The sequence below is a fragment of the Cervus elaphus genome, chromosome 2, assembly GCF_910594005.1.
Source record: "Cervus elaphus chromosome 2, mCerEla1.1, whole genome shotgun sequence".
NCBI lineage: Eukaryota > Metazoa > Chordata > Mammalia > Artiodactyla > Cervidae > Cervus > Cervus elaphus.
The window spans coordinates 1054716-1080698 of NC_057816.1; the positions used below are offsets into that span (position 1 = coordinate 1054716).

The 25983-nt window shown below is 69.1% G+C and overlaps 1 protein-coding gene across 21 annotated transcripts in view; it reads left to right on the plus strand.

Moving 5' to 3' along the window:
* The window catches only part of BRSK2 (BR serine/threonine kinase 2), a 48763-nt gene extending 24948 nt beyond the window's left edge, over nucleotides 1-23815 (plus strand). The window contains exons 2-23 of one of the 21 annotated variants that reach the window (XR_006344826.1): nucleotides 3650-3744; nucleotides 3967-4052; nucleotides 6301-6441; nucleotides 7315-7431; nucleotides 7864-7897; nucleotides 8085-8153; nucleotides 8322-8468; nucleotides 9042-9073; nucleotides 9366-9530; nucleotides 9616-9713; nucleotides 9785-9935; nucleotides 11449-11514; nucleotides 12559-12576; nucleotides 13349-13409; nucleotides 14076-14283; nucleotides 14504-14552; nucleotides 17581-17704; nucleotides 18229-18409; nucleotides 18493-18582; nucleotides 18760-18854; nucleotides 20816-20863; nucleotides 22391-23815. Coding sequence is in view for 16 of the 21 variants with exons in the window: in XM_043922936.1 (XP_043778871.1) it covers nucleotides 3625-3744; nucleotides 3967-4052; nucleotides 6301-6441; nucleotides 7315-7431; nucleotides 7864-7897; nucleotides 8085-8153; nucleotides 8322-8468; nucleotides 9042-9073; nucleotides 9366-9530; nucleotides 9616-9713; nucleotides 9785-9935; nucleotides 11449-11514; nucleotides 12559-12576; nucleotides 13349-13409; nucleotides 14076-14283; nucleotides 14504-14552; nucleotides 17581-17704; nucleotides 18229-18409; nucleotides 18493-18582; nucleotides 20816-20863; nucleotides 21942-22165 (2229 nt within the window). In the remaining 5 variants the exon portion in view is untranslated. Of the gene's footprint in view, nucleotides 1-3624; nucleotides 3745-3966; nucleotides 4057-6300; nucleotides 6442-7314; nucleotides 7432-7863; nucleotides 7898-8084; nucleotides 8154-8321; nucleotides 8469-9041; nucleotides 9074-9365; nucleotides 9531-9615; nucleotides 9714-9784; nucleotides 9936-11448; nucleotides 11515-12558; nucleotides 12577-13348; nucleotides 13410-14075; nucleotides 14284-14503; nucleotides 14553-17580; nucleotides 17705-18228; nucleotides 18410-18492; nucleotides 18583-18759; nucleotides 18855-20815; nucleotides 20864-21941 lie in introns of those variants that run through there. The other 20 variants (XR_006344827.1, XR_006344828.1, XR_006344830.1 and 17 more) reach the window with 20 other exon arrangements.
* The last annotated feature ends 2168 nt before the right edge of the window (nucleotides 23816-25983 follow it).

Sequence of the window (25983 nt, forward strand, 5' to 3'; positions counted from 1 at the left end):
GCAGCCCCTGCTCTGTCAGCACCACGGACAGCGGCCGGGGTTGGGGGGCGGCGCTGCAGCGAAGTGGGTTCCAGTCCCCCTCCGCCTCCGCCTCCGCGCCCTCCGCCTCCGCGCCCTCCGCGCCCTCCCTGCGTACAGTGACTCAGATTGACAGTGCCCACTCGGCGCTGGGGCCCTCCCCCTCCCCCAGAGCCTCCCGAGACAAGCTGACTCCCACCTTTTCATGAGCCTTCACCCTCATTTGGGGGGCGCGTGGCAGAAGCCACAGCAGGGGTCTCGGGTGGAGTGGAGGTGGATGGCCGGGGGGCCTCGCTCAGCACGCAGGACGGGGGAAGAGTTGCCTGGGGAGCTGAGCTGTGCTGCCCGCCCGCGGGGGCTGGGGGCCCAGGGCAGCCCACCTCAGCTGGGCATCTCGAGAACTCGGTGAGGGAAGCCCGGTTCCCGTCCGGCCAGGCCTGCAGACTCTCATTGCTCAGGGAAGGGGGGAAACAGTGCTGGAGGCTGGGGCACAGTCTGGGGAGTGTCCCCCGCCATGTCTGTAGGGAGGGGGGTCCCCAGGCAGTCCTGCTGCGCCCTCTCCCTTTCGACTTCAACTCCCTGCGGGGCCACAGGGCTGGGCCCGGGGTGAGAGGTCCCCTCCGTCTCAGGTGCGGCAGCAGCGCCTGTCCAGACCTCCGTCCAGCCCCAGGCAGCGCACCCCTGGGTGCGGTCCCTTGTACTCTGTCCTGTTCTCTGAGCTGGTCCCTGGGTTGCTGAGCCCTCCAAAAGGATCTTTTCCGAAGCACCATGACCAAGAAGAAAAGGGAGGTCAAGGATGACCAGAGGGCCTGGGTGAGGGCCACCCCACCCAGCCTCTGACCCCTCAGGCCCTCCAGCTTTCTCCCTGCAGGTCTGGGGCCCCAGGGCCGCAGCCTGAGCCTCACGCCTCCCCCTCCTGCTCCCCCCGCTCCCAGGTCCCCAAGGCTCTGCCGTCCTTCCTCCAGTAGCTGGGGGCGGGAGCCGGGCGCCTGCCGCAGAGGGTGCTGAGCCTGGCCTGGAGACTGCCCCGCCTCCTGTGACTGCCTCGAGGCTCTTGGGCCCAGTGGCTGAGGGGAGGGCAGGGCTGCTCGGTAGGCTGGGCCGCCTGGGTAGGGAAGGGTCCTGTGGTCAGCACCTGGGCCTGGGTGCGGGGGTCTGCACTCAGCCAGCGGCCCCTGGGTCCCTGGACTCCCCAGGCTGTGCTCAGGAAGCCTGCGGGGGGTGTTGCCCATGTCCATACACGTATGTGGGTGCCTGCTGGGGTGCTGAGGAGCGCTCCCTGCAGCCCCGGGCGCCCGCCGCCTGAGCAGGACTGCCAGCTTCTCCAGCAATTATCTGTGACACTGTATACTTTTCTTCTCTTGAGTGTGCCTGAATTTGCTGTAAAGACAATAATTAGAGATAAAGTCACAATTGGAAAATGAGCCTGAGCAGTTGGAGGGCTGGTAATTAGGGCGGCCCTGGGCTTCCCTCACAGGCCCTCCCGAGGGTGCGCTCTGCTCCCCGGCTCCAGGGAAGTGGTGGGGCTCCTTGAAAGCCAAACCTGCCGCCCAGAGGGCCCTGGGGCTGCAGGAGACCAGCATACCCAGGGGCCCAGAAGCTCCAGCTGACAGAGGCGCCTCCATGCTGGCCTTTGCAGGGTGTGTAGGAATCCGTGCACAGTGGAATTTTGGGGACAGAGGCAACAAGCGGGAGAAGATGAAGGCAAGGAGGAAGCCACCAGAGTTCTGGGACACGGCTCAGGGCAGCCCGCTGTGCCCTGGCCACGTGTCCCTGGTCCCCGGGCCCAGAGCAGCTCCCCGCCTGCGTGGGGCGTGTCCCAGGCGCCTTGTCCGCTGGGTTCTCCGTCCTCCCGGCCCCTGTGTGCCGTCAGCAGGCTGCCTGCTGTGATTATCGGGGTGGGGGGGTGGCGGCAGCCACCTCACACCCCACTTATGGGGCCGTCGGCGTCGCCCCCCCAGGCTGACATTGAGGTGAAGCTCGTTCTCTCATTGGCCACGTGTCTCTGAGTCCTGCCTCCTGAGGACGCGTGTGTAGGGGTGTGTGTGCACTGGTGTGCCAGGCCCCCGTGCGGGGTGTGAGGCTCGGCGGTAGGGCCGCTGGCGACTCCCCAGGAACCCTCCCCTGTTGTGTCTGCAGTTTGTCCCACGTCTGCCCTGGGCCTCGGAGGGGCTCATGTCCCCGGGAGCAGCCGGGCCACTGTGGCTGCGGCTCCTTGAGGCCTGTCCACCTTGTCTGGGGGAGGGGTCTGTGCCAGTCCCGGTTGCCATACTGGAGGCCGTCCTGGAGGCGTGGAGGCCCTGGGTCTCGGCTCTGAATCGCAGACACTGCTGCTCGCTCTGCTGTCTCCTGACCTGAATCACAGGCTCAGATCAAAGGCAGCTGGTGAGAGCCCCAGGAGCCACAGCCCTTCCCCGCGAGAGCTGGGGCTCAGCGGGCACCCCTGCGGGGCCTCCGTCCTTCCCTGAGCTGACAAAGGGCAGGCTCAGGGCTCAGGGCTTCCACCAGGCCTGGTCCCTGGCCCTTGACCGGCCCCCCTGCCTCTGGGGAGCACGGATCACCTCCCAGCCACCTGCGAGCTCGCTGCCCATGGGTGAGGCTGCAGGGGGGTGGCGGGGAGGAGGCAGCGGGTGGGGAGGAGGACGCGAACTGCTGGGAAAGTGTGAGCACTCACGAAATGACCCCAATGGTCAGATAAAGAGACGCGTGCCCCTTAGGGGAACCTGGATGTGGCAAGAGATTTGCTTCCCAAGCAAAGGGCTTCGCAGTTTTCTGAGCGCTGCCCCACAGCAGCATCCAAAGGGGCAAGTGCAAACCCAGCTGGTCGGAGCCACGAGCCGCGTCACGGTCGCAGTTAGAGCAGCGCAGAGCGTGAAAGAGACGGGCGTCCGCCCAGGCTGAGCACAGGCTGCGGAGCTGGGAGCCCCGCGTCTCCCCCGGGGCTGCCTCTGGGCTCCCACGTGCTGGAGGCGGCTCCAGCTGTGGTGGTCACCTCCGTTCCCATCGGGGAATGTCCAGGTGGGGCCCAGGAGGCCAGGAACCAGGCCCGGGAGGCAGAGAGGCTGTCGGGGGCTCTGCCGGCGAATCTTCGGGGGAGGGTGGGTGGTAGGGCCAGGTGCCTGGCTGTGCCCGCGTGGCCGGGAGGCAGCGAGCAGGGCTGAGGGTCCCTGCAGCATGCTGGTGACAGCAGAGGTGCGCTGACATCACCCTGCCCGGGGAGGGGCCCTGCGCCTGCATCGGTGTCCCGGGTGAGCTGGTGCCCAGCGTCCCTCAGGCCAGAAGGAGGGTGAGGGGTAGTGGTGCAGGGTCGGTGAGGCCCAGCCTTGGGGGGGGGGTGCCGTGTGGGACCGGGTGTCACCCTGGCTTCCCCACTGAGGTCTGGGGAGGGACTCTAGGCGTCACTGGCGAGGAAGTGAAGGCCGGACTGAGGCCAGGCTGGAGGACGCCGTGTGGCGTGGGGCAGGGACTGCTCGGGGCAGCCTCTGGCTGGTGCCTGAGGAGTGGGGGCAGAGAGCTCCTGGGGTCTGGCTCAGGATGTGCCAGGCGGGGCAGGGGCTGAGTGAGGGGCCCTGAGGGCAGGGTGCGAGCCATGGTCTGGCCGGACAGGCTCTGAGGCCTGCTGTCCCCCCAGGCCTGGTGAAGCTGGGGGTCCACTGTGTCACGTGCCAGAAGGTGGCCGTCAAGATCGTCAACCGGGAGAAGCTCAGCGAGTCTGTGCTGATGAAGGTGAGGGGGGAGGCGGGGGCCCTGCCGCTGGCGGCCGGGTTGGGGGCAGGAAGTTCAAGATGCTCCAGGATACCCGGGTGGGGAGCTGGGAGCTCACGGAAGGGGACCCCGGGGTGGGCGGGCAGGGACCGGGCAGAGCTGGGGGGCAGGGGGCAGGGACCGGGCGCAGCTGGGGGCAGGGAGACCCCCGGGGGAGCCCCCAGTGACGGCGGCGCCCCGCAGGTGGAGCGGGAGATCGCGATCCTGAAGCTGATCGAGCACCCCCACGTCCTTAAGCTGCACGACGTCTATGAAAACAAAAAATATTTGTAGGTATTGCTGGGTGCGGAGAGCGGGGCGGGGCCGCCTGGGGGCGGGGCCTGCAGGGCGGGGCCTCCTGGGGGTAGTGCTCCGGGGGCGGGGCCTCGGGGACGGGCCTCCGGGAGCAGGACCTCCTGGGGACGGTGCTCGGGGGGCGGGGCCGGAGGCAGGGGTCGAGGGGCAGGAGCCACTCAGGCCGTTTCCCCTGCCCCGTGACCCTCGCGCAGCCCCCGCAGCCCCCACGTGCTCCTCACGGCGTGGGGACCCCAGGCTGGCTGGCTGCACCGTCGCCACGGCCTGCTGTCCGACTGCGGAGCGTGGCTGCCCTTCCGTCACCACTGAGGCCGGCGGACCTCTCACTGCGTGCAAAGCCTGCGCACGTGCCCCCTCCCGCGCGTGGCCTCAGCGAGCGCAGCGGGGTGGGGCCGCCCGCTCACAGGGTCACCAGGGGGCGTCGGCTCTGCTGCTGCCGCGGGCGCGGCTGGAGGCAGGGCCCGCGCCCTCCTTGGGACCGCGGCGGAGCGAGGGGGTGAGGGTGGGACGCCGGCCTGGCACCGCCCCCGCAGGCCCGTGGCCCCAGCCCTCCGGGCCTCCAGCCCGGCCCTGACTGCGCCCTGATGCACGCAGGCCGGCCAGCCCCGGGGGCTCTGTCCTGGGCAGCCCTGGGGGAGCAGGGGGCCCAGCGCCCCACCAACAGCCCCCTCCGAGTGTTCAGTGGCAGACGGTGTGACAAGCCGCCCCCATGGGGCCCCGGGAAGAACACTGCCCCCGCACCTCAGGCCTGGGGGCTGAGGGAGGTGGGGGTGGTTCTGGGCCCCCAACACTGGTGAGCTGGAGCTTCCATCAGGACCACGATGAGGGGCACGACCCATGGGTCTCCCCTCCTGTCTACATCACCCCCGTTGACCTGACTGAGGACCCACCTGGTCGTGTCTCGGTGATGGCCTGTGAGCCTGGGGTGCGGGTGGGTGCTGCGCAGGTCTGGCCCATGTCTGCACACAGGAGAGAGTCACGTGTCCTGCTGTTCTGATACTTATGGGGCTGCTGGGCAGATAGTGTGGCTCCTGGGAGGCCGCCCAAGATGAGCTAGAAGCAGGGAGGGACCAGGGATGGCAGGCCAGGTGGGGGACACGGTCAAGACAGGCTGGGTGACGGGGCGGGATGCTGGGAGGACACAGGCTGGCCAGCCTGGCTGCTGCTGGGCCCAGCACCCTCCCGGGTGCCAGGGTGGGCTGGGAGCCTGGAGGTGGGAGCTCAGGCGGGGGTCTCTGCTCCTGAGCTGGGGTACCTCCTGGACCCCTCTCAGGAACAGGGCAGGCCCCGGGAATCGCCCTTCTCCCTGCTGACACCCCATGTCCCCACCCCGTGTCCCAGGCCCTTCCTCCCCGAACTCCTCCTCGCCACACACACAGGCTGCCCCTGCACCAGCCCCTCCATTTCTGTAAGACCAGCTCCTGATGCCACCCCGCCCCCCAGGCCCACACTCCATCCCTGCCCGCCCTGGTCCCACCACATGGCCCCTGTCACCCCCTCCTGTCCCCAAGTCCCCTCAGACCACCAGAACCACCCTTGGCCAGCTCCCACCAGGGGTTCCTCAGGGTCTGTGCTCAGCCTGAGTCCCAGCTCCCCTGAGGACCACCGCCCAGCCCACCCCAGAGACCAGCCCCTCAGGCTCCACCCCAGGGAGGCTCAGCTCGGACACAGCCCACTTCTCGGTTCAGAGGGCCGTGGGGTTCCCCCCATACAGCACCCAGCTGTGTTGAGCCAAGTGGGGGCCGTCTCTACCTGCCATCTGAACCCCCACCCAGGTCCCTCCTCACCCTGGCCCCTCCCCACCCTGGCCCCTCCTCCCCAGGCCCCTCCTCCTCACCCTGGCCCCTCCTTCCCCGGGCCCTCCTTCCGCCCTACCACACATCTTCCCAGACCAGCTGTGCCCTGCCAGCTCCCATCCCGTTTGAGGTCTGCCCTGCTGGCCCCCGGCTCCCTCAGGGCCTAAGCATCTGACGTGTCCTCGCTCATCCAGGAACCCAGGAAGGGCCTGGAAGGACCACACCTCAGGCTCACGAGAGGGTCAGCTACCTCAGTGCTCTCTGGCCTTGAGGCTCAGTGTGGGCCTGTTTCTTGGGCCTGCCAGGAGGGGAGTGGGTGGGCGCCCACCTGCCGAGGGCAGTGCTGGGACCAGGTGGTGGCCCACCGCCTCTGGCCAGCGGTGGCCTGGCTGGGTGCACCCACCCAACGCCTGCCTGCCCCCTGCAGATACCTGGTGCTAGAACACGTGTCTGGTGGAGAGCTTTTTGACTACCTGGTCAAGAAGGGGAGGCTGACCCCCAAAGAGGCCCGGAAGTTCTTCCGCCAGATCATCTCTGCGCTGGACTTCTGCCACAGCCACTCCATATGGTGTGTGCCCTGCCCACCAGGCGCCCTGTCCCAACCAGGTGCCCCTCTGCCCCTCCATGCACCCCAGTTCAGTCGCTCAGTCATGTCCGACTCTTGGCGACCCCATGGACTACAGCACGCCAGGCCTCCCTGTCCATCACCAACTCCCAGAGCTTACTCAAACTCATATCCATTGAGTCGGTGATGCCATCCAACCATCTCATCCTCTGTCGTCCCCTTCTCCTACTGCCTTCAGTCTTTCCCAGCATCAGGGTCTTTTCCAATAAGTCAGCTCTTCGCATCAGGTGGCCAAAGTATTGATGCTTCAGCTTCATCATTCTGACCTCCTTTAGGGCGCACTGGTTGGATCTCTGTGCGGGTGCCCCAGGCACCCCATTCCCCACCGAGTAGGCCCCATCCCTGCTGGTGTGCCTGCCCCAGCTCTTGCACTCCCCCCGCCCCTCAGTGGATCAGACAGTATATCCCTACTGACCCCCTCGGGGCATCAGAAAGCTTTCTGCCAGGTGCCCACCCAAATCTCCTTGGTGCTTTCAGAGGCCCCGGGGCCAGGGCATCCTTGGTCTGGGGGCCCCAGGTTGGTGCTGGCCCAGAGCAGGTGTGGTGGGGGAAGGGCCCAGACAGAACACGTGTGAGATGTGGTGGGGGAAGCAGGAAAGGGGAGAGACTCTAGGGAGTAAAGCAGAGCGTGCCCATCGCTGGCAGCCCTGTCTGCCCATCCTGCCACCCTGCAGCCATCTGCCCGAGGGAGACTTCCGATTGGCCGCTGGTGACGTCAGCAGGCTGCGCTGCCATTGGCCTCGTGCTGTGAGGGCGGGGTTTTAGGGGGGCCGAGGGCTCCCGCGGCGGTCAGCCTCAATCCCACCTTCCTTCCAGCCACAGGGATCTGAAACCAGAAAACCTTCTGCTGGACGAGAAGAATAACATCCGGATCGCAGACTTCGGCATGGCGTCGCTGCAGGTTGGCGACAGCCTGCTGGAGACCAGCTGCGGGTGAGCTGAGCCCCAAGCCGGCCTCCGGTTCTACACGGGCCAGGACGGTGGCCGCAGCCTGGGCCCATGGCTGCCCCGCCAGGTGGCCCCGTGGTCTAGGCTGGAGGCAGGGGCCCGGCTCCCCCGTGGGGCTGCCGGGGCGGGGATAAGGCGTGCCCCGTGGTCCTGCCTCTGCCCGCCGGCTCCTTGGGTCCCCGGCTCCCGGGAGCATGCAGAGGGTATGAGGTTGTGGGAGAATTGGCACCAAAGCCCTGGGACGCCCCAGTAGGGCATCCACGCCAGGCAGAGTCTGGAGGCATGGAGCGGGGGTCACCCCGCCCTCAGTCTCCACCTGCTGCCGTTCTGCGGGGCAGCCCAGAAGTCCAGGGGATGGGATGGCCGGGGCATGGTGCGTCCTGAGCCTCCTGCCCTGACTTCGGCTTTTGCCTTCAGGTCGCCCCACTATGCCTGTCCAGAGGTGATCCGGGTAAGTAGCCACCCCACCCCAGCCCCTGTCCAGACAAGGGGCCTCCCTGCCCCGGTGATTGCAGACCCCCAGGTTGGGGCTTGGCCGCCTGGCCGAGGCGCCGCCCCCGGGGCCAGCCTCTCCCGGACCCTCCGTCCCCGCAAGAATTCCGGCCCTGCGCACCCGCCAACCCCAGGACTGTCCGCAGGGGGAGAAATACGATGGCCGCAAGGCAGACGTGTGGAGCTGCGGCGTGATTCTGTTCGCGCTGCTGGTGGTGAGGCTCCCTGCGCCCGTACCCCGCCTCGTCGGTCCTCCCAGCGCCCCTCGCCCCCGCACCTCCTCCCCCATCGCCCCCTCCCCCTCCATCCCCCCAATCCCCGCCCCTCTGCCCCCCACGCCCCGCCCTGTGGGTCCGCCCGCCTTGACCCCGCCCCGCCGGCAGGGGGCGCTGCCCTTCGACGACGACAACCTGCGGCAGCTGCTGGAGAAGGTGAAGCGCGGCGTCTTCCACATGCCGCACTTTATTCCGCCCGACTGCCAGAGCCTGCTGCGCGGCATGATCGAGGTGGACGCGGCGCGGCGCCTCACGGTGCGTGCGCCGGGGCAGAGCCCTGAGTGCGGTTCTTCCGGACTCGCTCCGGGGCTGGGGGGGGACTAGGGTCTGGGGGGGACCAGGGTCGGGGGCGCCCGGCGGTGGGGTGGGGGGAGCCAGCTTCTGGGGGGACCAGGGTTTGGGGGCCCCGCTCTGAAGAGAGGCCCAGCGCGCCCCCGTCGGGGCGGACGCCTCCTGCTCTCCCTGCGTCCAGCGCCCCCGCTGCCCCCTGCTCCCCTTCCTCCTCCCCGCCCCGAGCCCCCCCGGAGGGCTCCTACTGCCACCCCGGAGCCCCGCTCTCCCCTAGCTCCCCGCCGTCTCCGGGGAGGCCTGTTCTCTCCCCCGTGGGTAGGTAGGCTCAGGGTGCTAGCCAGGCGTCTGGGATGGCCCCCCTCCGTGAGCCCCCGCCGTCCCCGCCTGCCCCCCGCTCCACACCTGTCTCCCCCCGCCCCCGCGACTGGCTCGCTCTGCTCAGCCTCCTGCCCCGCCCCTCCGCTCCTGCCCCTCTGGCCTCCTAACGCGGCCTCCGCTCCTTCCTCCTACTAACTCCCTGTTTCTCTTTCCTTGTAGCTAGAGCACATTCAGAAACACATATGGTATATGTAAGTAGCTTTTCCTGCCCTCATCGCCCGCTTTGCCTGCCTCTGTGGCCCGGAGGGCCCGCTAGGGACGGCGTGGGGGGAGGGCCCGGCCCAGCGCAGGCCTGCCTCCAGCCTCGGTGGCCCCCGGCCAGCTCTCGGGGACCCTGGCCGGCCCGCGCTGGGCACAGGCAGGACGCAGGAGATGTGCAGAGGCCGGGCACAGGGAGAGCAGCAGGACTCAGGCCCAGGGCCGGGGAGCGGGCGAGGAGCCTCAGGCGTGGCTGGAGGGAGTGACCGGGCCCTGTCCCCGCAGAGGAGGCAAGAACGAGCCGGAGCCGGAGCAGCCCGTCCCCCGCAAGGTGCAGATCCGCTCGCTGCCCAGCCTGGAGGACATCGACCCCGACGTGCTGGACAGCATGCACTCGCTCGGCTGCTTCCGGGACCGCAACAAGCTGCTGCAGGACCTGCTGTCCGAGGAGTGCGTCCGGGGGCCTGCCTGGGGGCGGGGTTCCGCCCTCCAGGGACCCCCATCCACCCTTCCCGGCGCCTCTCACCCTCTGCAGGGAGAACCAGGAGAAGATGATCTACTTCCTCCTCCTGGACCGGAAGGAAAGGTACCCGAGCCACGAGGACGAGGACCTGCCACCCAGGAACGAGATAGGTACGGGGTCCCCGGGGCCGGCCCGTGCCGCCCCTGGGGGCTGCCGGGCCCTGACCCCGCTCTGCACGCAGACCCGCCCCGGAAGCGCGTGGACTCTCCAATGCTCAATCGGCACGGCAAGCGGCGGCCCGAGCGGAAGTCCATGGAGGTGCTGAGCGTGACTGACGGCGGCTCCCCCGTGCCCGCGCGGCGGGCCCTGGAGATGGCCCAGCATGGCCAGAGGTGCGTGCCTCCTGTCGCCCTGGCCGGGCGGCGCTGGACCAGGCCTGGCTCCTCTCTGCACCCCGGCCCTGGGGCTGGGCCAAGGCCGCTGCGTGGCACTGGGCTGTGCTGTGCCTGGGGGGCGGGGGCCTGCATGGGCTGCGCTGGCTGCTCGGAGCTGGCTGGGAAGGGCTGAACTGGGCTGGCTGGCTGGGCTTAGCTGGAATAAGGTGATCTGGGCCGAACTCTGGGCCGGAGCAGGCTGGGCTGGGCTGGGCTGGGCTGGGCTGGGCTGAGCGGCAGGGCTTTGCTTGGTTGGCCTGGGTCAGACTGGGTTGGGTGAGGCCATCCTGGATGGAGCGAGGCCGGAGTGGATTAGACCGGGCAGGGCCAGACTGGGCTGGGCGGAGGGCGGCTGTGTTCAGAACCGCAGCCCAGGAGGCTTGACCCTGGTTGATGCTGAGCCCATGTTTGGGTCAGCTGTGGCCACGCAGGGGTCAGAGACATGGAATCTTGGGGTGGGGGTTTCTGGACCCCCCCCCCCCCCGAGGAGGGACGGGCATCGGGGCCCTTCAGAGCCTCTACTGCCCTCGAGATGCTGGGTGAGACCAAGCCTCCCTGCCCAGGCAGGGCCTTCAGCCCTCGGGGACGCCCTGGGCTGGGAGCTCTGCGGAAGGTCTCGCCGCCGGAGCCCCAGCCACACCGGTCAGCGGGGTGCTCGGCGCTGGGGCCAGCCAGGCCTCTGAGGAGCTGCAGGCTATGGGCCACTGTCAGGATTAAACGGGCCACTGACCCACTGGCCACGGCCCCCACCCTGAGTGGTCCCAGCCCCCACCCTCCGGGGTCCCAGCTTCTGGGGCCCTCTCCAGGTCTGCCGGCCACTGCGGTCCACTGCCCACGGGTCCTGCCCTGGGGTAGGGGGCAGGGAGGAGCAGGAGGAAGGTCCTGCCCGGATTGTGCCCGCCTCCTGCTTGTTGGAGCATGCCTCTCCTGGAGGGGCCCTGCAGAAAGGCCGCCACCATCCTTCCCGAGCCTTGCGCTGGCTTCCGGTTCCACAGCTGTGGGCACGCTGGGGGCTCGCCAGCCTCCCCCCACCCCGCACACCCCACCTGCGGCCGTCCTGGCTTCCGCTCTGCCTTTCAGGCCCTCGTGCCTCAGGGGCTGCAGGGGGCTGAGGCGGGGTCAGGGGTCACCGGTCAGGGGTGACCAACCCCAGGGGTCACTGGAAAGCCGCCCCCTCCCCGGTCCCCACCCCAGCCCCCCGCACTCTCTGCTCCTCCTCAGAGGCTGCTTCCCCCCTGGCTTGGCCCCTTGTCCTGGTGGCAGGCCACACCCCTGGGCGGTGCCAGGTGTCCTCCGAGGCAGGCCAGGCCGCCCTGCCCAGCGCTGGGCGCTCCCGCCTGACCGGCCCTCCTGTGCGCCTGGCCTCGGCCGGCGGGCTGTGCCCAGCTCGGAGGTGTGGAGGGCCGGCCTCCTGGACCGCCTGGCGGGCCCGCGGCAGTAACTCTGTTTTCTCGCTTTGTTCCCGCTGTAGTAAAGCAATGTTCAGTAAAAGCCTGGATATCGCTGAAGCCCACCCCCAATTCAGCAAAGAAGACAGGTATACACCCTGCCCCCCATCCCCCGCCCCAGCCCCACAGACAGCGGGCGGGCCTGGGGGCAGGGCCGGGCCTCGGGTGGCCTCCGCCCTCTGGCGAGGGAGCCTTCCCGCAAGCCACGAGCCGGGGGAAGGGCTGGTCAGCTGAGGCTGACGCCCAGGAGGAGGAATGCGGCCCCCTAAGGTGGGCCAGGAGACCCGGACTCTGCCCGCCCTGGGCCCTGGGCTGCCCTCGGCTGTGGTCAGCGGGCCTCTGTGCCTGTTCAGCTACCCTTCCCCACTCCACACTGGCCTATGTCCAGGGGCCGCCCTGCTGTCCACAAGGACCAGAGTGGCGGTGGTTGCCCCGGGCGCTGCAGGCTCCCCAGGAAGGGGCAGGGGCCGTGTGGGTCCCAGGAGGCCCTGCATGTGGCCCAGCCCTCCGGGCCCCCGGCGCCCCGCCTGTAGGGCCCGCTGCCCGCGGCAGTGCCCGTGGTGGGGCCTCGCCTGCTCTGGCCCCCCCAGCTCCCCCTCCGTGCCCCCCCCCCCCCGCCGGCTGCTCCGCGCTGGCGTGACCTTCCCGCAGCTCAGCTTCCAGGGTTAGACAGCAGGGTGTGGACGCGGCCCGTCTCTCTGTGCTGCTTTTTTGCTTCCTCTGTGCCGAGCGGCAAGCTCGCGATTGCTGCCCCTGCCGGCTGCGGTGTGGGGCTGGGCCCCTGCCGGGACCGCCACCAGCCCCAGCTCTGTGCTCACGTCTGTCACGTCTGAGAGCATCGGGCCCGGCCCGGTGGACGCAGGCGGACTGGGCTGGGGCTGCCGAGGGCAAGGTCAGCGCCGTGCCGGCTCTGTGGCTGCGTCAGGCGGGGGCAGTCGGAGGGTCGTCGCTGTGGGGCTCTAGCCCACAGGTGCTGGGGGCCTGGCCTGCAGGGGCCCGGCTCCTCCCCGAGGCCCAGGGGCTGGCCGCAGCGTCGGCAGCATGGCCGGGCGGGCGGTGTGGCCGCCCTTCACTCTGTTCTGTCCTCTTCTCTCCTGTGGCTGCCTCGACCCCTCCGGTTTCCTTCCTCTAAGGATGGCTGGCGCCCAGGGGTGAGCGGGCGTCTCCTTTCCCTCGAGGCCACATGGGTGGTGGAGCAAGGCCCCGCAGGCCCGGCCCTGCCCTGAGAGGTGTCCGGTTCCTGCCCCGAGGGGGCAGCGGCCGTGGTGGTCTCTGCCGGGCGTGCTGGGCCAGTGACCTCTGTGCGGTTGTGCCCAGGCCAGGTCTGCAGGCCACATAGGGCCAGGGTGGACAGAGTCTGTGTCCCTGCTGACGGCCGTCACAGGCGCCGTACGAGTGAGGCGGGGCGGTGGGCGGCTCTGGGCCACACGGGTGGGCCGTGGGCATGGAGGGGCTGGGCTGGTGCCCAGGCACCAGGGGGTGAGGCGCTGGGCAGAGTGCAGGACTCTGGGTCTGTGCCAACTCAGCCTGGAGGTTCAGTTGGGCTCGGGTCAGTGGGCCCACAGAGAGGGGACCCCGGGAGCCTCGCCTCCCCCGTCCCTCTGCTCACCAGGCTCTCGAGCCTTGCTGAGGGCCCCTCTCTGCCCTCCAGACCTGGGGCTTCGGGCCTCGGACGTGGGGCAGCTTTTGCGTGGGGGGAAGAGGAGCCCCCAGGCCGCCGGCTCCAACGGCCCCCAGGGGCCCGGGCCCTCCTGGGCCTGGTGCGAGGCTGGTGGGGACGGCGGGCCCGCCCTGGGCACTGCCAGGCATGCGCTGGGCCGGGGCTGCTGCGGGGCTCTCTGCAGGCGCCCCTGAGAAGAGAGGCGCCGGGAGCTGGTGGCCACCCCCCGCCGTCTGAGCTGCTCTGCGCGCCTGTGTTCCCAGGTCCAGGTCCATCAGCGGTGCCTCCTCAGGCCTGTCCACCAGCCCGCTCAGCAGCCCCCGGGTGAGTGAGCTGCCCGCCAGGGCGAGCCCGGGTAGGGGGCGGCCGGGCGGACCCCCGCCCTGCGTGCTGCTCTGGGGCTCCGGCTGCTCTCGCTAACTGCACGTTCTCTGTTTTGTTTTCTCGTGTGTCGTTTCCTCTTGTGGCGAACGCTCCCCCCGCCCGCCTGCTCCCCCCTCCTGCCTTGGGGTCCTCCTGGCGCTGTGTGTACTTGCGGGGGGGCGGGGCATGCGGGGGGCGGGGCGCGCGCTGGGCTCTGGGGGCCCCCTGCTCTACCTGCGGCTCCTGCCTGCCCTGTAGCCTATTAGAAAGTTCGTCCTGCCTCCCCCGCCCCATGAGCTCCCCTTTGTGCCCTGCCCCCCGGCCACCTCCGCGGAGCCTGAAGCTTGCCGGAGCGCCTCCCGGCCTGGACAACTCCTCCCTCCGCAGGCCGCCCCGCGGCCCAACCCCAAGACCCAGACCTTGCCGAGCAAGGCCAAGCTGACCGACAAGCCGCTGCAGGGCGCCAAGTCCAACCCGCTCCCGGCGGGCACCCAGGCCCAGCCCCTTGTCCCAGGGGGCCTCAGCCCGCAGCTGGCCCCGCCCCCGGGCCCACCCGCCCTGCCGTCGCCTGCCCAGCTCCCACCCACCGGAACTGAACCGAACACCAAATCTGTCCCCACCATACAGGTGACCCCTCACCCCTCTCCAAGGGGCAGTCCCCTCCCTACCCCCAAGGGGACGCCTGTGCACACGCCCAAGGAGAGCCCGGCCGGCACGCCCAACCCCACGCCGCCGTCCAGCCCCAGCGTGGGAGGGGTGCCCTGGAGGACGCGGCTCAACTCCATCAAGAACAGCTTCCTGGGGTCACCCCGCTTCCACCGCCGGAAACTGCAAGGTGAGCGTGGCCAGACACGGCGGGGGCCGGGCACAGCAGCCGCACCCGGTCAGCCGGGCAGGGCGCGGGGGGCGGGGCCGCCATCAGAGACCGCGGCGCCGGCTGAGGCCAGAGAAGGCGAAGCCTGGTTTCAGCACCAGGAGAGCGGACAGCTCCCCGTGCGGCGGCCCTGCCGGGGGCGGGGCAGTCACCGCGCTCTCTCCCTGTCCTTCCCGCGCAGTTCCGACGCCCGAGGAGATGTCCAACCTGACCCCGGAGTCGTCCCCAGAGTAAGTGGCCCTGCTTGAGCTCGAGTGTGAGCTGCCGGCTCCTTCCGCTGCCTGGATGTGGAGTGCGTGGGCATCCAGGATGGACCCTGGGTGTCAGGCCGGGGTCACTAGGGCGGTGGGGCCGCCCGCGTCTCCACCTTGAGTGCCAGGGCAGGCGCCGGGCCGGGCGGAGGGGGACGCGGGCCTGCCCAGATCTGCTCCAAAGCTACTCCGAAGCTGGGGTGGGGGGGTCGCAGGCAGTGGGGATGGCACAGCTGCGCCTCAGAGTGACTCTGCTCCTGCTGCGAGCCACGGGCTCCACGCAGGGAAGCTGGCGGGCCCCAAGCCCCTGGGGGCCAGCTGTGAAGTGCCCATAGGAAGGGCCTCTGCCAACCATCCCGCATGAGGCGGAAGCGCGGCCCTGAGGTGACAGGGGCGCAGTGCTGCCTGGGCGTCTGGACACAAGTCCCTGTGTCTGCAGCCCAGACACCCTAGAGGCTCCAGCCTCTCTCCCTTCACCGTGTGAACGCGACCTGCGGGGTGGCCGTGGGCAGGGCTGCCGTGACCTCACTGCGAGAGAAGCTCCCTTTCCGCAGTGTCGAGACCCCGCATGGGGCCTGTCGATGCAGTACTAGGCTGGAGCCACGGGGCTGCCAGCCCCAGGTGCAGGGTCTCGGGGCCTCTGGGACCCCCGTTGGTGTCCGTTCGGCCAGATTTCCTGCTGTCATTAGCAGCTCTGGCAACCACGTTTGTAACTTAATTGTTAGGTTTTCCAGAAAAGCTAAAAAAAAAAAGCCTACCCAGAGCAGCGGACAGCACGTGCAGGCGGCCCACAGCCTCTCGCGCCCACGCTCAAGTCCTGGAGGCCTCATCCCCCCGCCAAGGGCCCTGGCTGGCATCCAGTGGGTGTGGGTGACGGGGGAGCAGATGGGTGGCTCTGGGGCAGGGGCGTCCCCGGCACCCACTCCTCGTGAGGTCGTGGTCGCCCACCCAGAGACGTGCCCCCCACATGGTCGCAGCCTCGGCCCGTTGTGTGTGCGCGGCGTTCGCATCCAGCCTGCACAATGGCGCAGACTCTGGGCTCCGTGGGCAGGGAACCAGGCAGGTGCCTCATCTCGGGCCTGTGAGCCCCGTCTCCTCCGGGAGGCCCAGCCTTTGCTCTCAGCGCCTTCCCCCAGCGGGTGAGGCTCAGAGTCCGTGTCAGCACGTGTAAAAGCTGCTATCAGACAACATGCCTTCACCAACAGGCCCAGCCGGGCCCAGACTGGACCTCACAGGCCTTCCCAGCCCCTCAGGCTGCCGTCAGACCCGACGCCAAGTGCACAACTGAGCGCTCCTGTTTCTTGGCCTCTTCGTCAAGGGAGACGGGGTGCTGGCCCCCACCGCGGACTCCAGGGTCACCTCCTGGCCCCTCGTCTGAACTTCAGGCCCACAGCGTTCTGATGCGCCGACGGCTGCAGAGCCAGCAGGGTGTGCGGAAGGAGGCGAAGGTGGCCAGCAACCGCCGCGGGCCAGGAAGGGCAGGTCCCGCGTCTCTGCCTTGGAGGCCACGCCCAGAGGCCGGCTCCGGCCCCATGAGTGGACACAGCCTCTGTGGGCAGGCTGCCAGCCACCGTGGCGTCACCAGGGGCCTCAGAGCAGCTCCAGAAACGGTCAAGACAAAGCGGCGCCGCACAGCGGGAGGATACCCCGCAAGCCACGACCCAGCCCGGCGCCCGCGGGGCGTCAGGCTCCACCGCTCACGCTGCCAGCGCCTTGCGAGCAAGACTGGCCTGGGTGGGGCCCCTGCTTGTGGAGGCCGGCCTTTCAGAGCCTGATCTCTGGGGAGAGGCCCACCGCCCTCCTGCTCAGAAGCGAGTCTCAGGCCTTGTCCTCTGTGGGAGGGGCCCACACAGGCTGAATGCGGGAGGCAGGACGTGTGCGCTGAGGGGCGGCCCGGCCCGGAGAAGGGCCTCGGACGCGGCAGAGGGACGGAGGGCAATGGGCAGCGCAGGCTGGGTGCCCACGAGATGCGGGCTCTCATGCGAGAGGGTGCTGCTGCCCTGGGTCCCTGGGGTGGCCCCTGCTCTGCCCCACGCAGCAGCTGGGCCCCCTGGGGTCGAAGCGAGCTCAGTGTTCCAGGAGTAACCTGGGCGGGGGCACCGGCACCAGTCCCCGGGCACAGAGGGAGGGCAGGTGGCATCTGGGGCACAAACCCTGTCCTCTGACCCCATCCCTGCCCCCACCCTGGGCAGACCTGCGCAGAGTCCCCCCCGCCCCGCCCCACCCACAGAGCCCCCGATGGGTACCTCTCCCTGGAAACTGCAGGGAGGCCGCTCCGCAAGTCACCCCCAAACCGTGGCGTAACGCAAGGCTGGGGTTGGGGGCACTTGAGGGCAGGGCGCCCCCCACTCTCCCCTCCTGATGGGGTCTCAGTGGCTGCTGTCCACACCCAGGTGGGAGGGGGTGGCTGTGGGACCAGCGTGAGGGCTGCGGGGTCGGGCGGGGGTGGTCAGGGGTCAGGATGGAGGGACGATTAGGGTGGGGAGTCGGTCAGGATAGTGGAGTCAAGATGGGGTCACAGTCACAGCTGGGATGGGGGTCAGGATGGGGGGTCAGAGCTGTGGGGTCACAGTCACCGTGATGGGGTCAAGGTGTGGGCCAGGATGGGGTCAGAGGTCAGGTCAGGATGGTGGGGGTCAGGGCTGTGGGGTCACAGTCACCATGATGGGGTCAAGGCAGGAGCTGTGGGGTGAGGGTCAGAATGGAGTCAGAGGTCAGGGTCAGGATGGTGGGGGGTCAGGGCTGTGGGGTGAGGGTCAGGATGATGGGGTCAGAGGTCAGGTCAGGATGGTGGGGGTCAGGGCTGTGGGGTGAGGGTCAGGATAATTGGTCAGAGGTCAGGGTCAGGATGGTGAGGGTCGGGGCTGTGGGCTGAGGGTCAGGATGCTGGGGCCAGGGTAGGGGTCCAGTTAGGACAGCGAGCTGCCCGCAGCCCAGGGGGTGGACAGGCCGGCGCTCACGGCATGCTGGCTTGCCCTGAGCTGACCAGCCGCCCGCCTGCACCCAGGCTTGCCAAGAAGTCCTGGTTCGGGAACTTCATCAGCCTGGAGAAGGAGGAGCAGATCTTTGTGGTCATCAAGGACAAGCCGCTGAGCTCCATCAAAGCGGACATCGTCCACGCCTTCCTGTCGGTAAGCCTCATGCCACGAGGTCCCTGCCCCCGGGACCCTGGCCTGGGCAGGGCCGGGGGTGCGGGAGACGGGGGTCCCCTGGGGCGGGCCCAGGCTGGGGGCGAGGGTGAGGTGGGGTGACACACAGCTGCTCTGAGGAGGGGCCTGAGGCCTCGTCATGGGGCAGGGGGCTCTGCAGGTCTGGGGGGTTCGCCTGGGGCCTCAAGACTGCCCGCCTCCCGCAGCCCCACGCGCCCCCTGGTGGGTCGCCCCGCAGCCCCTCCACGCAGAGGCTGCTTGGCCCGACCAGAACCGCAGGTCTGCATCCAGCAGAGCCGGGCCTCGACCCCGGGGGCGCACATCCCCTACACGCGGCCCAGACTCTGGCCCGGCCTCTCCCCTCCCACCACTCGAGCCCTGCTTTCTGCCCTGTGTCGGGGTCCACCTGCCTGAGGCGGAGAGCCCCCGCCACTGGGGCCTGGGGCCAGGGCTGGAGGGGGCGGCTCCACAAGGGGAGGCCGCGCTCACGCCGCCTGCGCCCACAGATCCCCAGCCTCAGCCACAGCGTCATCTCCCAGACGAGCTTCCGGGCCGAGTACAAGGCGACGGGGGGCCCGGCCGTGTTCCAGAAGCCGGTCAAGTTCCAGGTGGACATCACGTACACGGAGGGCGGGGCCGCGCAGAAGGAGAACGGCATTTACTCGGTCACGTTCACGCTCTTGTCTGGTGAGTCGCTGGGGAGGCCCGGGGCCGCCCCCGGGCGCGGGGTCCCCACCGGCCCTGCCCCTCACCTGCCCTGTCTCCCCCAGGCCCGAGCCGCCGCTTCAAGAGGGTCGTGGAGACCATTCAGGCCCAGTTGCTGAGCACACATGAGCAGCCCTCTGCCCAGCACTTGTCAGGTGAGGGTGGGGCCCCGCTCGGCTGCGCGAGGGCTGGGGACGGGGCGCGGCCCATCCACGAGCCGCCTTGCCCGCAGCCGCGCGCCCCCAGGGAGCAGGGCCCTCCCACCAGCGGCGTCTGCACACCAGGGAGGTAGGGCCGCACGCACGCTGAAAGGCGCCTCTTGTCCACTGTAGAACCCCCCCCGCCAGCTCCGGGACTGAGCTGGGGTGCTGGGCTTAAGGGCCAGAAGGTGGCTACCAGCTACGAGAGTAGCCTCTGACGCTGGCAGGTAAGGTGTCCGGCCCCACCGCCGGGGCAGGGAGGGGGCTGTGGGCAGGTCCTCTGTGAGAGCCAGGCCGGCCCAAGGAGGGCGCCCTGCGCCCGCCCACACATCCAGCGGCCGCCTCCCGGCCCTGGACAGGCCACGCGGGCCCAGCACCCAGCTGAGCAGCTGGACTTGGGGCGACCCGGCCCCAGGCCAGCGAGAGCGGGCTCCTCTGGAGTGACCAGGGTCCTGCCGGGGCCCTGCGCCCTTGGGGTCCCCCACAGAGCATCCTCCTGGGCGGGGGTGGTACCCACTCTGGTACCCACTCTGGCTGATGTGAGGGGCTGTCCACCACACCCACCCTCCCCTAGATGGGCAGGACAGGGGGGTCCAAAGCAGGGGCCCCCCAGCTGGGCCTAGAGCGGGGCACACAGGGGCCGGCGCTGCCCAGGCCTGCAGCGCTGGAGGCCCGGGAGCCTGAGCGTCAGCCCTGTTGGGCCCTGCCGGGGAGGGGCTGCAGCCGCGCGGGTGTGGGTGAGCCCTGGGGCTCGTGCATGAGTGGTGAGCGGCGTGTCAGGGAGGGCGTGCGGCGCGGGTTCGCGGCGGGAGATGCCAGCTGACCGTGAGGCCCTTGTGGGCCTGGGGAGCACAGGGTCCAGCCCAGAACCCCCCTCAGAGCCCCCTTCTCAGGGCCCCCGTGACCGTCTGTGCTTGTGTGTGGGGTCCTAGAGGCCGAGTGGCCCCCGTCCATCCCGCCCTGCCATGCTCATTCCATCGTCTGTGTTCCACCTTCGCCCCTTGTCACGTGTGCCCCACTGGTGGGGGGGCTGGGGCTGGGGGGCTCTGACCCACGGAGGGGGCCCACTCCCCTGGCCCTGGGGGCTGGCTGGCCTGGGGGCTGTGCCTTTAATGCCCCCACCTCAGAGGAGGCAGTGTTCCCAGGGGGAGGCCAAAGCTGGGGAAGAACAGCTTGTCCCGGGAAGCGAGCAGGGGGCCTGGCGAACTGCCTGGAGGACAGGGACACGGGCCCTCTTTGCTCCTGGCCAGGCAGAGTCCCATCCTAGGGGACCCCCTCCCGTCAGCCAGTGTCCCCCCACTAGGCCCCGGCCCAGTAGCAAACCTGGTGGACCGAGCCTTTTTGCAAGGCCCCACCCCCGCGTCAGCTCTGGGTCTGAACCTCCTCCCTGGAGGCTGCTGGGTGCCGGCTCTGGGCCTCTGCCCTGCCTTCTTTCAGGGAGCCCTGGACTTGAGGAGTCCTAGCCCCTCCCAGGGGTTGGCCCTTACCTGTTCCCTCCCTCTCATACTGGATTCGTTTGTCCAGAGAGTTCATTCCTAGAGCCACTGGACGGGGGGAGGGGTGCAGAAGCTGGGGTCCCCCTGGGGCTCCAGGCTGAGACCTGGTGGCCACTCCGGCAGGGCCCCGCCACAGCCCAGGGAGGGGCCCTTAGAGGGCATGGCTGCCTTCCCCACCCCCAGCCCACCCGACCCAGCCCAGCAGAGGGTGGAGAGGGTAGGGAAAAGGGTGCCTCCCTGAGTCTGGGGCAAAGGGGAGCCTTGTAGCTAGCGGGTCGAAGAGTGAGTGGTAGGCTGAGGAGCCAAAGGTAGCCAGCACAGACCCCAACCAGAGGCTTGGACCTCTCAGCTTCGATGCACATGCTCTGGGCCCAGAGTCAGAGGGGAGGGAGGGCCAGGCACGACCCCCCCCCCCCAGTGCCCAGGAGAGGGGCCCCGCTTTCCGCTGCCCTCTGCCCTCTGCGGAGCCCTGCCCGGCTCTGAGCCCCGGCCCTCTTAGCCCGCCTGCGTTGGCCCCACCCCTTGGCCACAGCCCCGCCCACCCTTGGCCACGGCCCCGCCCACCCGTGGCTACGGCCCTGCCCTCGGCCCCGCCCCCTCCCAGGGCCCGGCCTGAGGCTGCCCCCAGCTGGAGGTCTGAGCTGGAAGCTGTGTTCACACGTCTCCCCTCCTCTCTCCGTTCTGTGCTCCAGACACCACTAACTGTATGGAAATGATGACGGGGAGGCTTTCCAAATGTGGTAAGAAGCCCTCACGCGCACCTGGGCCCCCCAGCCTGTCACCCCGTCGCTCACCCCTGCACCCCCTGCAGCCTGCTCCTGGTGGGTGCTGCCCCCACCCCCGGCTGTCCTGGGGTCCCCGTGTACCTGAGGGGCCTGGACATGCACACGTGGCTGCGCTGGCCCCCAAGGAGCCCGGCTTGCCCAGCCCCCAGCCTCTGCCACCAGCTGCCTCCCTCACTCAGTTTCCAGAGCGGCCGCAGGCCCAACCCAAGATCAGGGCAGGCCAGGGAGGGACTTCAAGGCTCAGAGCAGGAAGGGCCGCTTCGGCCCCAAGGCCAGCAAGGCTCCCAGCTGCTGGATTAGGTCTCCTAATCCCTGGGCCGCAGGCTGGGGTCAGGCCCTCTGCCCCCTGGAAGGGGCGGGGGCGGGGCTCCTGCTGCTCCGTCGTCGGAGCAGAGAGGGGGTCCTGCCCGTTCTTGCCCGGGTGGGGCCCGGCTTAGGAGGAGGGGCTGAGGTGTCCCGGGGCCAGAGCACAGGGTCCCTGGTGGGCTGGGCCCCCATGGCTGCCCCTTCCTCTTCCCTTGGGACGGTCTCGCCGGGACCAGGGCCCCCACTCTGGCTGCCTGCCCCAGCCCCCACCACACTCAAGCTCCATGCGTGTCCACCCATCCGTCCGTCTGTCTGTCCGCTGCTGACCTCTGTGTCCACGCTGTGCCATCTGGGCTGGCCGGGGGCCGGGCTCCAGGCCTCCCGGGAGGAGTGTGATGGGCACACTGGCTCTGGCCTCCAGTCCCTGGGTCCCGCCTGGCCCTGGCCTTTCCGCCTCTGACTCCAGAGCTGGGCCGGCCTGCCGCTGAAGATGCAGGGTGACAGGAGGCCTGGCGGAGGAGGAGGGTCCCTGCTGGCCTGGGCCCCAGCCCGCTGCCCAGAGGCCTCGAGCCCCCCGGCCACCTGCCCCGCTTGCTGCCGCGGCCCCGTGCGCCCGCGCAGACGCCCTCGCGGGCCCCTGGTTCATTCGTCTTGTTCTCTCTCTTCCCTCCCTCCCCCCTTTTCTCTCTTTTCTTTTTTTCTTTTGTCTTCTGTTCTGTGCACCCAGGCAGCCCATTGAGTAACTTCTTTGACGTAATTAAACAACTTTTTTCAGACGAGAAGAACGGGCAGGCGGCCCAGGCCCCCAGCACACCCGCCAAGCGGAGTGCCCACGGCCCACTCGGGGACTCCGCGGCCGCTGGCCCCGGCCCTGGAGGGGACGCCGAGTACTCAGCGGGCAAGGACGCGGCCAGGACGGGGCTGCCCGCCGCCCGCCGGGAGCAGCCTTAGACAGACACATAGCCCCCTCCCCTCGCGCGGCCCGCCGCCCGCCCCGTGTGGACCGAGGGCCACGCCCTTCTGTCCGTCTAGACTGTCGTGAAGCCGGGGAGGAAAGGAAAGGGGGCCCCGGGGTCTGCAGCCCAGGCCGGGCCGCCCGGGCCCGCTCTCTCTTTCTCTCGCTGTCTCTCTCTCTGCCTGTCTCTGACAACGCCACTGTCTCCACTCTGATACCAGGAATTATCCCGAAAAGTTAACATGTCACCTCCACGAGGCCGTCCTCCGTGCTCTGCGCCGGACTCTGGCTGACCGAAGGCAGCTGCCGCAGACCCGCCCTCCTCCCGCCGCCCGCCCGCCCGCCCGCCCGCGCGGCAGCTCTGCCCAGTTTCAGCTCCGCATGGCCATGGGGAGGAGGACCCGGGCCCCCCGACTGGACGCGCGCTGACCAGCGCCCTCGGCCGGTCCAGCCGGCCTCCGGGGCGGGCCCGAGGGGGCGAAGCAGTCGTCTGGCCCGGCCGCCTCGGCCTCTTCCCGGCGCGCCCCACCCCTCCCTGCCGCTCCTCGTCCACATCCATGCACCTCAGCGCTGCCCACCTGACCCGCCGCGTCCCACCCCAGCTCCCTGGGCGCCGCAGGTGGAAAGAGACCCAGGGCCGAGCGTGCCCGCCCGCCCAGAGGCTGGCTGAGATCAGTATTATTTATTTGCTGTTTTAACTTATTGAGTTTCTTCTCTGTTCAGGGAAGGGGCAGCAGCAGCGCCGTCCTGCCGTCTGTCCATCCGTCTGTCTGTCTGTGTGTGTGTGTCTTGGGCAGGGTGGGGTCTGGGCCGAGGTGCCCCGTGGACAGAGCCGTTGGGGTGCTGGGGGCAGCCGGCCGGTGCAGCGCCGGCAAGCTACTGTAAACTTTAAAGAATTCCTGCAAGATATTTTTATAAACTTTTTTTCTTGGTTGTTTTTGGAGAAGGGTGTTGGGGTGGGGGGGCGGGCCGCGGGGCAGGGCTAGACTTGGAGTTCGGTTCTTTCTATACACACACATATAAATATATTTAGAGAATGGCGTGGTTCGCTCTGTCCCAGGTTCGGTCCCAAGGAGACGCAACTCCATCCTGGGGGGCCCAGGCCGGGGCCCATCTTGGTTTTGTGTCCGAGTGTGGGGCCCGGGGAAGGCCCGAGTTGGCCCCCTACACGTAACACGCAAGACGGCAGGGGGCATTGCAAGGGTTTTTTTTTTTACTAAAATGACAAAAAGTTAAAAAAAAAAAAAAACAACCAAGGACAAAGAAAGGCAGCGAGTCACTGCACCCGGAGGGCCGCGCGGCAGGCGGGGTTGCATGCCCGCGCCGCCACAAGGCCACGTCGCGTCCACCTGCCTGCTCGCCCGTCGTGGATACATTTTAATGCTTCTGTTCCATTGACCCCGCCCCAGGCTGGGATCTCAGTACATAACAAAAACCGAAACACCTATAACAGCAAAGCCACGCGGCCCCGTTGGAGGGGCTCCTCCAGAGACGAGGACCGGAAAGCAATACCTCTCCTTAGCCTCCCTCTTTTGTACTCGGACACACACAGACGTCACGGAATTGGACGAGCCCCACCCAGTGTACCCCATCAAATAACTGTGAGCAACTTTAGTTCCGAACAATAAATTCCTTCCGTAAAGTCACCCACGCCAGTCTCCGTGAGGGCGGGTGGGCGGGCGGGCGGGGACGTGGGGCGGCCTGGGACCGAGCCAGCAGGTGTGATGGCGCGACGTCTGCCTGGCCAGCGAGGACCTGGGCCGCGGACCTGAGTGGGCGTCGCGGGGGCTGGGCCAGGTGGGGCGCGGACGCCAGGAGGGCATTCTGCTGGGGACGGGCGCCGGGCGGGCGCGCCCCCGCCCGGCCACTGTGCCTCTGCTGCCTCCCTGAGACCACACCCTGAGATCACACCTGAGCCCTTCTGGGACGATGACCTTCCTTTTCGCCACTCCCTTCTGCGGGAAGAGGCAGAGGGGTATGTGGCCCAGCCCGGGAGTGATGGGCTAAGGCGGTGGGCAGCCCTGGGCCGGCGGGCCGGCAGGGCAGCGTGGTCCCCGCCAGGGGCGGAGGCACCACAACCCCCTGACTGGCAGCCCACGCCCCCCCCGCCCCACCGCCCTTGCTGCAATGCCGGGGACAGGCCCAGCCTCCCCGCCCAGCCGCCCAGCCGCACGATGCGAGGGCAGCAGCCGGGAGGAGGGACGCAGGGCAGCCCCTGACCGGGCCCCCAGCGGGGAGCACGAGGCCCTCGGAGCCGCCACCCGGCGCGTGGAGGGGACTCTCTGCACCCAGCCGTCCGCACCAGCGCAGCGCCCCCGGTGTGGGGGCTGGGCGGCCGTCTCGCCCGTGGTGGGGGAGGCAACATCCCCGGCTTCCAGCCACCCAACCGGCTGTTCCTAGATGCTGCCGTCTGGCCCTGGGGCGGGCAGGTCGGGCCGACGGTTCACGCACTCCCCTCCCGGCCATCATGCGGGGAGCACAGCGGGCTTCCCGGGCATAGCTCTGAGCTTGGGGGCTCTGCTGCAGCAGGGCGGGCCCCGGACTCATGAGGCGACGCTGGAAACCGCCCACCGCCGAGGAGATTGGCGCCCAGAGGGTGCCCTGGGCCCCAGCCCCGCGTGGTGTCCCGTTCACTTCAGCTTAAGAACCGGGGGGAGGGGGGGGTCTGGTTGCTACATCCTGGCAAGGCGCGTGGCCGTCAGGCTCTTGACCGGCCGCCAGAGAGGTTTTCTTGACCCCACGGTTCTGCACGTGCTTCACTGAAAGCAGCTGACTCGCCACAGACCTTCCCGGCTCTCCCCCCGGCCCTCTTACAGTCTGCAGTCTGACGAGTCGGCCTCAGTGGGCATGACTGGCATCCCCAGAGGACACCACAGTCGTCAGCAGCGCCCTCAGCCTCCCGTGGGAGCCCACCAGCGCGCTCCCTGAGGTGGAGCACCCCTTCCGCAGCCCCGCTTCTACACCAAGCTTGCTCTTGGTTGTAAACAAAAGAAACCAAAGCAAGCTAAGCCACAAGCTGCTAGGGCTACTGTTTCCTCCTATAACTACGTCAGTGTGTGCCAGACAGATGCCTTCTGAGCGCTTTACACTGAGCACCATGTCTGTGAAGTAGAGACTTCAATGGGCCCTTGCAGAAAACAAAAAGGATCAGAGGATGACGTCGCAGGCCTGGTGACCCACCAACCGGTGTGGGTGCAGCCCCCCCAGGGTAACCCTGGGCGGGGGGCCCCGGGGGCAGAGTCGGTGGGCAGGGCACCCAGCCGTGGGTGGAGCCCCCACCCAGCCCTCCCTCCGCCCTGCCCGGAGCCCACCCTGGCCTGTCCACGCGCTCAGCTGACAGGGGTGCCTGAGCTGGGAGAGGCGCTTCCACCCGCCGGCTTCTCTGCGGAGCGGAGAGCTCGCTTGCCGCAGGAGGGGCCTGGCCCTCCACCCGCCCCACCCGGTCCCCACCCCGCCCCCACCCCGCCCCCCCGCGGCTCCGCGCCCACTCCTTCCTCACCCTAGGCCACCAGGTCCAGTCCACAGCTCCTCCCTCCTGGGCCCGCCCCCACCGCCCAGCAGCCCAGTCTCCCTGTGTGGCTTGGCAGGGGTGGAGGTGGCAGGGCGCAGAGACGGTGGCCAGGGCTGGGAGGAGAAGCAGTGTGGACGTCAAAGCCGGGGTGTCAGCGTAGGCGGGGGCCGCGGACACAGTCCCCCGCCAAGGCGGGGAGGCAAGTGCTGGCCCCAGGGCGCAGGTGGGACTGCGGAGTCTATGCTGCGGTCACGCTTGTCCGTGGGGTCAGGCCCTGGGTGCAGTGCCTGTGTGGACCCTCTC